General features: G+C 45.9%; 1 protein-coding gene across 1 annotated transcript in view; it reads right to left on the bottom strand.

The window, feature by feature from the left end:
• Nucleotides 1-223: 223 nt before the first annotated feature.
• The window catches only part of LOC125311624 (serine protease HTRA1A), a 22045-nt gene continuing 10088 nt past the window's right edge, over nt 224-12180 (bottom strand). The window contains exons 4-9 of the mRNA XM_048269856.1: nt 4211-4405; nt 3515-3547; nt 3221-3335; nt 2933-2990; nt 2585-2680; nt 224-914 (exon numbers count right to left, since the gene is read on the bottom strand). Of these exons, the coding sequence (XP_048125813.1) occupies nt 746-914; nt 2585-2680; nt 2933-2990; nt 3221-3335; nt 3515-3547; nt 4211-4405 (666 nt within the window). The 3' untranslated portion in view covers nt 224-745. The remainder of the gene's footprint in view (nt 915-2584; nt 2681-2932; nt 2991-3220; nt 3336-3514; nt 3548-4210; nt 4406-12180) is intronic.

A 12180-nucleotide genomic window follows, 5' to 3' on the forward strand; every position in this document is an offset into this window, starting at 1 on the left:
CTGCTGTGGCTCCACTTCTGAGTCTAGCCTTGAGGAATTTCTACAGCTTCTGCAGGGCCTGTGAGAATATTGTTAAAGCTGAGGTCAAAGTAGATTCTGGGGTAAGAGACAGGCAAACTCTTTATTCCCACATCATTATTTCTCTTTTACAGTGCCTAATGTTATTTGTCCCATGCTGGCGTGGACATCACTGAAATGCCATTTAATATTTGCAAAATGAAAGGACACTATTAAAAATCTTTTATTGTGTTCTGTGTAAATAACAACTGTTAAAGAACAAAGGCACATTAACTATTTTTTTTTACAAAAAAGTACAAAACTGCTATTCAGTGCTCATTTTTTTTTTATATTCCTCTAGAGCACTTTATTTTTGTTTGGCTGGGTCTTTTTGAGCAATAGTAGAGAACTCACTTATAAAAAAAACAGTAACAATAACAAAATCCTTAAACACAGGTCAAATGGCTTGTGTTTGACAGCAAACAGTAGTAAATTTTATTAATGCACACAAAATTAAAAAAGTGATCCAATGTATCAGAGACAATACTTAAAACGCAGCCCCATAGGTGCCAGGTACAATCTACCACTTACAGGCGGAGGCGGAGCATATACAAGCCAGTCATATTGGAGGCAAGAGTGTATTGGCCACATAGCCTCCATAGGGTGTGGTCTCAGACACAACCAGTTTTACTGTTTAAGTTCATGGCTGCGGCGACACTATTGATCGCCAGGGTCATTAGAGCTGAGGTCAAGGGTCAATCTCCATGGGAATGATTGTGAGGATGACATCCTCATTACCACGGCGCACAACCATACGTAACGTGGTGTCCCTCTTGATGGCGCTGCTGACATCAGTGGCGGTTGAGATCCGATGGCTGTTAATTGAGATGATGACATCATGCTCTTTCAATCCACCACTGAAGAAGAGAGAGAAACAGAAATAAATGAGTTATTATTAGATAAATTAGTTATTTATTGGAAAAATGTGGCAAGGGCCACAGAATTGGTTGAAGACTTTCAGACCACCTGTGCTCTGACCTGAACTGTTCTGTATACCAGTGTTGTCTCTGGCAGACCTGAGTCCCCTGCCAGCAGTATATGTCAGAACAAAAGCCATTGAGGGGCAGTAATCACCAGTTTTTGCAGTTCTACTAAAACACGTCTCAAACTGGAAACGATCAATCGTAAAGTGAAATACAAATGTCAAAAACTTGCAGGCACAATGACCCATGAGAACCAAGGCTCTGAGATTTAAAATATGCAAACTGCAAGCTCTGTCTGCAAAGGAGCCCTTTGTTCCTTAGACCCCTTAATAACCACCCCTTCCTACACAGACCTAGAGAGAGACAGAGAGAAAGAGAGAGAAAAGAGAGAGAGAGAGAGAAAAATCATGACACATGAGGCACTGGGACACGTGGAGAACTGAAAGTGGAAATTCGTCAGGCCAAGTTACACTGATGCAAGCGTGTTTTTTCGGGAAGCGTTATCAGCGCGTCGCTTTACGATGGAACCAAAACCCTAATGGCAAGCGCATGTTATCAGAGACCTCAGACTCCCTGTACATTTCTGCCCCAGACTTACACATTCCCAGCGTGCCTCTGGCCCCTTTTGTGCCCATGCGCCGTCACACATAACGGCTAGCGGCGGGCTATAGGGGCGCCTGGGCGCGTCTCGCGAGCCTAATCGGCCTGGCCGAGGGGAAAGGGAGAGGGGCCGCGAGCCGGCGGATAGTGGAGGATACCGCAGAGAGACACCACAGAAAAGCTTCTCCAGAGGCTTAGGAAATGCTGCCTCAGCAGCCCAGTGCAAACCCTCCAGCCCCTCCCCTCTGCCTCTCCACTCTCTCCCTCTCTTTTGGTCTCTCTCTCTCTCTCTTTCTTTCTGTCACTTTCTTCCTCTCTTTCTCTCTCTCTCTCTCTTTCGGTCACTCTCTTTCTATCTCTCTCTCTCTCTCTCTTTCAGTCACTCTCTTCCTCTCTTTCTCTCTCTATCTCCTTCTCTTTCTCTGTCCTCTCTCTCTGTCCTTCTCTCATTCCCACCTACTCTTCCTGGTATTACATGACTGTGGTCACAGAAAACACAGAGGCAGGGGATTCTTGTGTGGTGAACAAACATGGCAGACAGGCTTGTGTTGCAGTGTTTTGACTGCTGTGCATGAGGGCCCATATGTTTAGTAAAGGCTTGTGTGCATATGTGTGTGTCTGGCGCTGATTTGTGTTCTTGGTGTGCAGTGTGTGTGTGTGTGTGTGTGTGTGTGTGTGTGTGTGTGTGTGTGTGTGTGTGTGTGTGTGTGTGTGTGTGTGTGTGTGTGTGTGTCTGAGTCTGTGTGTGTGGGTGGGTGCCTGTGAAGGGGTGTGGGATCGCATGCGCGTGCAATGACGGCTGTATGCCTCATAAATCTGCAACATCTGCATGTCGTCCGGAGCCAAAGACAATATCCCCCATACCGTGACAAGGAGTGGCTGAAACAACATGGTCACGTTTGCAGTATCAATGTGAAATAAAAAAAAACCTGACAAATAAATCTGCTTTTGCATCAAGTTTACAATTCCCAGAACCCCCGTAACCATGAATTGATTACACGTACACTGCAGCTGGTGTCTTGGAGATGACCTCCATGACGTACGCCCCGGAAGTGATGTCAGGGAAGTCTCGCTGTCGTCCTTTGAGCTCCTTGGCCAAGCTGGCGAACAGAGGACAAATAGTCATGCCTTTGTGCTCTTCTAATTTATACAAGAAGGTTATGTTGAAGAGCCATTTTGTGGACACACTCATTCGACAGAAAACTATTTGACCAGAGAGTGAAATCAACTTTATAGCTTGCAATAAAGCACACATGACCAAATTTAACAACTTCAAAAAAGTTCATAATTGGAAAGTGAAGATGTGGCCTATTATGCAGGCTTCTTAGAAAGAAGGAGACTGGCGTACTTACGCTGGAGTTAGTGTCATCATTCTCACTCCAATGTATCTATTCTTTGCCGTTCCTCTGCCTGGACACAATAACATTGCAATGGTATGAGGCCAGTTACAACAAACTCTTCTTGGCTTGAGGCAGCTAATCCTGTTTCTATTGGCTTGATACTCTCTGCCTTGTCTTCATAATCTAGGCATTGTATTATGGGCTGTTTGGACTAACCCCTTAATGTGGTTAATGCTTTTTGAAAAACAATTTTATTAATTCGTGACAGCACGATGACTTTATTCCATGCAGAGGACTTACCTCTGGCTTGCCTGTCATAAGATTCTGCAAGAAACTGGCGAATCTTGTCAGAGGGGATGGCAAAGGAAATCCCAGCTGTCACTTTCAGAGTGTTGATCCCAATCACCTCTCCGTCCTGTCAGGCAGACATGTTTTTACAGGCACAACTTAGCAAATCTGTGGATGCCTACATCAATTCAGCTGCTATCAGTTCTCTATTAACATTGAGTACCCTTGAAACCCTGTGCACTAACCAATACTGACATATACAAAGGCTAACATAAAAATAAAAACTTTAAAGAGTACAGTTCTCACCAGATTGACCAGAGGTCCTCCTGAGTTGCCATACTGTGGAAAGAAGTGAAGAATCCATGAGAAAAACACATTAGATTCAAGGCGCTGGAGAAAGCCTGAGGTTGTGTACTTGAGACAGATGAGACGGGAGATTTCACGGTGGTCATTTACAATGTAAATTCCTTCAGTCCTGATGAGGACTGATATAGGCGGGTCAAACACGGTCATAGCCACAACACTTGGGATAAAATCTTCTCTTTGATCCATGTCAGCGGTGCAACTGTATTCACAACCCTAGAGGCGATCTTAATCAATGCATGTGTGGCTGCCTGTATGTGTGTGTGTGTGTGTGTGTGTGTGTGTGTGTGTGTGTGTGTGTGTGTGTGTGTGTGTGTGTGTGTGTGTGTGTGTGTGTGTGTGTGTGTCATTGACCATGGTTTTACACATAGAAGGGTTGTACAGGACGTGTGTGGACTGAAAAGCCTATAGCTTTAAGAAAAGATGGCCAAACAGATCAATAGATGTTTCCACGTCTACGTAACCATCAGATATGGTATCTGAAGAAGCTATACCAATGAGCTAGACCATTTCTTATCAAGGTAAATTTGTCACTTTGATTTATTACAACTTAAAGGCATGTAATACAGCTATATTTTGACATGTGGGAATACATGAGAGCGAGTGGGAGAGTGTGGCAGAGAGAGAGAGAGGACTCACATTAATAATAGCATCAGTTTGAATGTAGTCCATGTCAGAGTTCCGAAGGCCCAATTCTTTGCCGCCTCTTTGAGTGGTACTGACAATCCCCGTGGTAACGGTGTTTTGAAGGGAAAATGGGCTGCCAATGGCAACAACGAATTCTCCTGGTCTCAGGTCAGCCGATCGCCCCAGCAACAACACTGGCAGCTTTTTCTGTGAGAAAGGAACACAGCAGGGCTTCATTATTAAGGAAACGTTTAAAAGCTGGCATGTATTTTTACCATCAACCCCCCCCCCCCCCGCTCCCAATACATAAGCCATGAGTCACATATAAAAGATAAGTGCACTTGGTCTAAATTAGCAGATGCAGTATTTACCCCTAATATACATTAAACACATTAAATACTGTCCAGTGTCCAGCACAAGAAATACCTGACAAATTGCCATGCACAGATGGTGAAATGACTGACCAGCTGTCTCCATCTCATAAGAAAACAGGTGAGATGGGCAACATTTACTGATAAGCTTTTTTAGTGCTTTTTTAATGTATGATTGGTACTGAAGCTGCTGTATTGTAGGCTACTAAACCATCAATTGCACTGTGTGACCTCCCTGATGACCTCAACAACCTTCTGTCCCTGGGTCTGTCCTCAGTCAGCACGCTAGCAGCCCATTTCCGCTATCAACTCTTGTTGATTCCCAAAACGGAGTGGGCGTTTTAGACACAGAGGGGTACTTCTGAAACCTTATCGCCGGGTAACCTTTATGATGTCATGGAACACAAGGACACTGGGGGACACAAATATCGAAATGTGCTTTCCAAATTCCAGGCCGGAACATTTCCAGTCAATTCCGGAATCTTCTCTCTTCGTGAATACATATCACTAAGGAGGGGGTGGGCGCATACAAGTCTAGACAACAGTAGACCTGTCCTCCAATGAGGCCGAGTCTGTTTTGTTTACTCATGGTAAAAATAGTGTTACCGCACCAACGTGGTAACTGAGAAGCGCTTGCAAATTGGACACCGAAAAAACTGACCCTGAATCTGTGGGCACTGTCTCACTAGTAGAACATCCGTTGCGAGAAAATAAAATATGTTGCATGAGATATATAGAAGGAACAGGCTTGCATACACAACGCAAACCTTGCCAAGCTTATGGATTAAAAGGGAGTTAAAAAGAGATAAAATTATTCCCCTTGAGAGGCAATTATGTAAGAACTTAAAAAGCAACACGTTAAGGCTTTACTTGACAAACAGTGACCTCCCACTAGGTGCTCTATTTATGCATTTATTTCTTTGCTCCCACTGACTCATGAAGGCCATTTCCATACAGGGCAGTCCCTGTTTGGGTGTGCTGCCAACACGTTGTGTGCCAAATTTATCTGAGCTAAAAGCAAAAATCAGCAATTGCATCTTTTTTATATTTGAATGCATCATCTAATGATTATCTTAAAGTGCATCAAAAGCATTCTTGAAAATGTGTTTAGCTGAGAACTGGCATGACAGAACTGCCCTTCGATATCAGTTTGTCCAATCGCCACAGGACACAAAGTTTGGATAGCGCGGTTTGTCATATGGTGAAGTTCAGAGCGAACTTGACCCGTGAGGTACGAGGTGTCTTTATAAATAGAGTGCTGATGGTGAGGGCAAATGAGAAGAGAAACCTTTCGTTCCTCTATCTCACATCCCTCCCCCCTTCCTGGAGACCTGGCACTAGAATTAGCAGACAACCTCTCTCCGTGCTCTACCCCAACCCCCCACCACCCACACACTACGAGCCCAGTCGAGGGTAAGAGGAGAAACAGATGGACAGAGAAAGACGGGAGGAGAGGGACACACTGTGAGGGACTGTGACAGGAAGTCCGCTGAAGTCCAGATATTAGGACTATTCTTTCTTTTTGCAGAGACTTGCTTTGCTTGCTTGTCATATTTTCTGAAATCATAATTGCTATTATTATATTATAACTACTTTTAGCTCTGAGTAAAATAAGAAAAGTAAAGAATGAAAAAAAAAAACAATCAAAGCAATTCCAATTTGCATTTCCATGCACACACTCAGACCTGAGTATACTTCTGTGCATCTTGTGCTGTCCACAGGTGTGGTTCTAACAGACAGGTATAAAGTCATGGGTGTGAAGGACCTCTTTCTTTTCCTTCCTGAAAGTGAGTGTGAGTCAGGGTCTACTCCCGAGTGTGAAGGTGGATCGATTGCTTTGCTCAGCAAGTGCAGGAAATGACTCAAAAGCCAGAGGTCAAAATTGGGTGTCATTTAACAACCACAAATGAAAATTATGGGCCATTTTGTTTTAAAGAAGCACATTAGTCAGCCATTTCAAGAGATGCCAGTGCCCTAACCCCCAACTTTCTTTCTCTCTCTGTCTCTCACCACAATTGCGACTCAAGAATTAATTTTGAACAAAAAACCCCAGTCAGCATCTCCAGAAATAAGTAGCGTTTGCAGATGAAAAAAAAATCTCTTTCCAACAGAGGCCCGTTTTGTTTTTCATCCCTTGAGCCAGAGGAGGCAGCTGTGCATTCTGTCCAGCGGTTGCCAGTGCCCCGGTCACCTCAGCCGGCCCTATACATCAAACAAGCACCTGGCCCATAAACCTCCTATGCACTCAGGTGCGTGTGTTTACAGCGGCTCGTGTCACATGCTAAGAATGCTGCATAAACATTGTTACGATCGCACTTATCTCACCCACTGCTGGAGAAAAAGATCTCGGTGCACAGCCATGGGCGGATTATGAACTTTCGGGCCCCTGGGCCCAGATGTATTAAGGGCCCCCCACTAATTGTCGTATTTTCAATTTGTTTGATGTGATTTCCTGTATTCTGGTGCATTTTGGGGATGGCCAACACTAAATTCAATCAGATTCATAGCCTACATCCTGATTTGTTGATATTGAGGCAATGATTCCATGCAAAGGCTTGGGCTTCAGGGCCCCCTGACCCCTTGGGCCCCTGGGCCTGGGCCCGGTAGGCCCGTGCAGTAATCCATCCCTGTGCATAGCACAGAGGACTACCAGAGGGACTCAATGCTAAAGACCTCGGCGATGGAAAGATGCAGCCCTAAGGCTGTTTCAGATAGCCTGCCTTAAGCGCTGCATTATGGCTGTGTTGTGTTAGTGCTGCAGCTTGGTTCTGTGTGTTTATTCACATTAAGGCGGAGAAGGAGGGTAGAGTCATGCATTCACACTGACACATCCAGAGTCAACCAACTGTGAAGAGCCGCGCATACCACAAGACCCAGAGCCAAAGATGCATGATAATCTTGCCCATCACACACAGACACTGTTGTTCTTGGTGCCCAGAAACTGGTTAAAGGAGAAAAATAAGTGAAAGTGAAAGTGAAAGAGAGAGAGAGAGAAAGGGTGAGAGATGGAAAGACAAAGATCCATAAGATGGCTGACAGGGCTGAAGATAAACAAGAGTTTGGCAACAGTATCGAAAAGGGGTGTGCGGCAGATGTTTTGTTCGTGTGAGACAGCTGGATCGCACTTTTTTGTGAGCATCTGTTTGTATGTGTGAAATTGTGTGTGTGTGTGTGTGTGTGTGTGTGTGTGTGTGTGTGTGAGAGAGAAATGGAGGAGTGTGTGTGTGTGTGAAATGGAGGAGTGTAAAATTGGTGGATGAAAGAGCAGTCTGGCATGTGGTGGACTCTACTGAAGCAGTTGCAAAAAACTCTCATAAACACCCAACTAATCACAGCCTTAAATTTGACCAGTCAAATGACGCCACACTTGGCAAAGGAAGTGACATAATCGGCTAGGTCAGATGAGTTAAGTCCTGGCTGACAGGAGAAGTTACCCAGCATCCCCTGAGGGTCACTGTGTGGCAGCCCCTCCTGATTAGGGCATTACAGTATTTGGATTTACGTCTCGTTAAAAAGCCATCACATTAATGATGTCTTAACGACTTCATGTGCAGGTGCAAACTGGGTGAAATATTGCAGCACTATTCTCTTAAGTCTAAGGTTTTAACTGTTATTCTTAGATCATCAGCAACGGGTGCTGAGGTACTACTCACTGATCCCAGAGAGCAACAGGTTAGTTTACACACACACACACACACACACACACACACACACACTCACGCACACACACTCACGCACACACACACACAGTCATTAAGAGGGCACAGTGACACCACATCCACGCATAGAGCACCTCACTCAGCTACCCCCGATCAGCCTTTCCATTCATCACTAATAACATACCAGCAGGGTTATTTTTGGCCCAGAGAATAGCAGCCGTAAAACACTAGACTTGCACGCAGGATCTCTGTGTCCGACCTGTGGTCACGGAGAGAGCCATGGCCTGCTCCCTCACCCAGGTTGAACTGCAGTGGCCAAGGCCCTGCACACAAACCCCAGGTGATTCATGTGGTCACGACACCCCAATTTTCTTTTTCTTTTTTATACTGACCACCACCCGCCTGTCTGCCTGCCCATCTGACCCAGAGGGTTCTGTGTGGTCCGCTATGGTTCCGCATGACTGCAGCAGTCACCATGGCGCAGGTCTGTTTACTTGTGGCTGACTGTCTGTCTGGACTGACCACAGGGCTGACGTAAATCTGACCTTTGTCTTTCTTTTGCGCTGTCCTTCACTGCCTCTATACTTTCCTCGCTTGCTTTCTCATGCGCTGTGTTCCATCTGCAGATGGGAGTCTCCAGAGAGAGGAGAAAGCCAGATAAACAAGGCCATGGCGAATGTGTTTACTATTGTTGAGGTGTCTGTGTGTGTGTGTGTGTGTGTGTGTGTGTGTGTGTGTGCTTGTTTGATTGTTGGCACCTTGACAACACTTTGATGTCTTTGGTTGGGTGTCTGTAGGAGAGTGTGTTTGTTGGAGAGAGTGAGACAAAGAGGGAAAGTGAAAGTGAGGACTGTCCAGGACAATCCAGATGGAAAGTATGCAACACGTCAAAGCATACAACAAAGAGACAGCATACTTCAAACAAGCAGATATTCACAGATACAGACAGAAACACATACACACGCACACAGACACACATACACAGCGTCAGATGTCAAACGTCTCTCTCTCTCTCTTTCCCTCTCTCTCTCTCTCTCACACACACACACACACACACACACACACACACACACACACACACACACACACACACACACACACACACACACACACACACACAGAGGTCTATGCTACTCTTTTAAACCTTGAATGTTTCAATATGTCTTTCATTTCAACCCTCCTTCAATACACACACACACACACACACACACACACACACACACACACACACACACACACACACACACACACACACACACACACACACACACACACACACGATGCCTGTATTTTCCAACTTGGGTTTGTGAGCTCCAGTGTGAGTCACAGCCATGCGAGTGGTGGTCAGAGGCCGGGGTGAGATTGGAGTGGAAGTTACATACACCCTCAGGAGACACCCCTGTGGCTTACTTGACTTCCCATAATCCACATCTGAGCAACACAGCCACATGGATGCACACACACACACACACATACGCATGCGTAGGCACACTCACACGCATACATCTGTGCACACACACATATACACATAACCTAACCACATACATGTGCGCGTAATACACACACACACACACGCAGACAAACACTCAAACATACACACACAGACACACACACAAAAGGAACGCTTTTTTTGGCCCAACACTCTAGTATTACCATGGCATCACGTCCTTTGGAATAGGATTACGGGAGACAGTGTTAAATTGGGGATGAGACCAGACATGGATATGATTCATTTTCCACAGTTTGTTTTTAAAGGACAGCTTGAGAGTCAGAGGAAGAAGTAGAGGAAGTCCATCTCTGACAGGCCCGTTGGCGAGGTCATCCAGGACGTTTTCAGCTCAGAATCCTCACGGGAAATTAAAAACTGCACTAAAACTTGACGGACACCTGCCAAATATTTGATATATGTGTGTGTGTGTGTGTGTGTGTGAGAGAGAGAGAGAAAGAGAGAGTGTGTGTGTGTGTGTGTTTGTGTGCTTGTGCATGTGCATTAGTTTGATTTCAAGTACCCAGTAGATAATTGTGGGTTATTGTGGTTTGCTTGTGTGCATGCATGTACACGTGAGTATATGTGGTGTGTGTGTGTGTGTGTGTGTGTGTGTGTGTGTCTATAAAACCATGTGGCAGCAGCCCTCATGGCTACCAATGCGAAGTGTCCAGTGACGTATGGAGTATCTCCACACTGCAAAGTAAACTCATTACATTCATTAACTCTCTTTTCTAACGTCCGCACATATGGATCCATTTTCCAGCCCTGACCACATTCTCTCCTTCTCCCTCTCCTTTTCTTCTCTCTCTCATTCTCCCTCTCCCTCTCTCTCTCTCTCTCTCCATCTTTCCACCATGCGCGGACGAGAGCTCCTTCCCCTTTTTCCTGTCTCTGAAGTCCTACCAGCTGCAGACAGAGTAATGTCTTCCCCAGAGAATGGAACGACCATAACCACAATGCACCCAACCACCCCCCCACCCCCGTCTTCATCGGAGAGGAAGAGAGAGAGAGTGTGGGGGGTCTGGGGGGGTCTGGGGGGTGAGCCCATTCTTCCTAAACATGTGCTATCCATTCTCAGGTTCTGTGCCGAGCCAAAGTAATGTTATCCCCTCTCCTCACCTACAATACAACTCGGTCTGTCATGGCTGAACTTGCCAGAGAGGGAAGTTTGACAGTATTGACCTACTTAAGCGGATCTACACATGTCGCCGAGACAGAAAAGTTTGAGCTTGAGGTGTGTGTGTGTGTGTCTGCACACACACACACAGACACACACACTTTCCTCACGAGGCACACACTTGTGCACAGAAGGCACATAGCTCGAGGGGAATTATGAAGACGTGCTGGATGACTGATTTTTTCCCTTTGCACAGCTTAAGACCCAGTCAGTCACCCATTCTTCCCTTACACCTCACCCACATCTCTTCCTCACCCTCACCCACATCTCTTCCTCACCCTCCCTTACATCTCTTCCTCACCCTCCCTTACATCTCTTCCTCACCCTCCCTTACATCTCTTCCTCACCCACATCTCTTCCTCACCCTCCCTTACATCTCTTCCTCACCCTCCCTTACATCTCTTCCTCACCCACATCTCTTCCTCACCCTCCCTTACATCTCTTCTTCTTCTTCTTCCTCTTTTTTCAGAACGCAAGAGAAGTCATCAAATATAGACGACGGAGCTCGGAGGGGTGTTCTGCTATGCAAACATCAGAGTCAGTGGCTACCTGGCGTGATGAATGATTAAATCTCCACACACACACACACACACACACACACACACACACACACACACACACACGTGCACACACATGCACGCACGCACAGACGCACAGACACACAGACACACAGACACAGACACACAGACACACAGAGACACAGACACGCACAAACACGCCGTCTTCCCATTAGATAGCTGTCATGTTGAGGTGAAACCGCAGACTGCTCCCCTGAGGTGGGCATTACTCATGGAATAGAGCGCAGTGCCACTCCGCAGTAACTGGGGCAACCTCTTCAGCAGCTGCCCCAATCACACCAGTCTCCATTAAAACCTTCCGCCACAGCGCACAGAATCAAAGACTGACCATCGCTGGACTACCAGCTACAACCTTCAGCTCACTCGAGTAAGAGTAATCAGATAGAACACCCATCGTTTCAGCCTCAACTTTGCCCCAGGTGAATAAACTTGACTAAAATGTACTCTCTTTTTCAATGAATGTCAGCTGAGACATGCCAGAGTGATGACAAAACTGATATATTAAAAAAGAACCCTGATGACAATCAAGCCACTCAGTAGACATTTGTGTACTTGACTGACTCCATAAAGAGTCATTGTGATGGCAGTATGTTCGGGTTCCTCTGTCTCTTAGCTACCAATGCGGAGACTGGAGAAAGTGTTTTAACCACAGAGCAGAGCCCAAGTAGAGCAGAGGAGAGCAGAGCGGAGGTCCTCCCGGCTGGGACT

Source organism: Alosa alosa, chromosome 18 (assembly GCF_017589495.1).
Source record: "Alosa alosa isolate M-15738 ecotype Scorff River chromosome 18, AALO_Geno_1.1, whole genome shotgun sequence".
NCBI lineage: Eukaryota > Metazoa > Chordata > Actinopteri > Clupeiformes > Clupeidae > Alosa > Alosa alosa.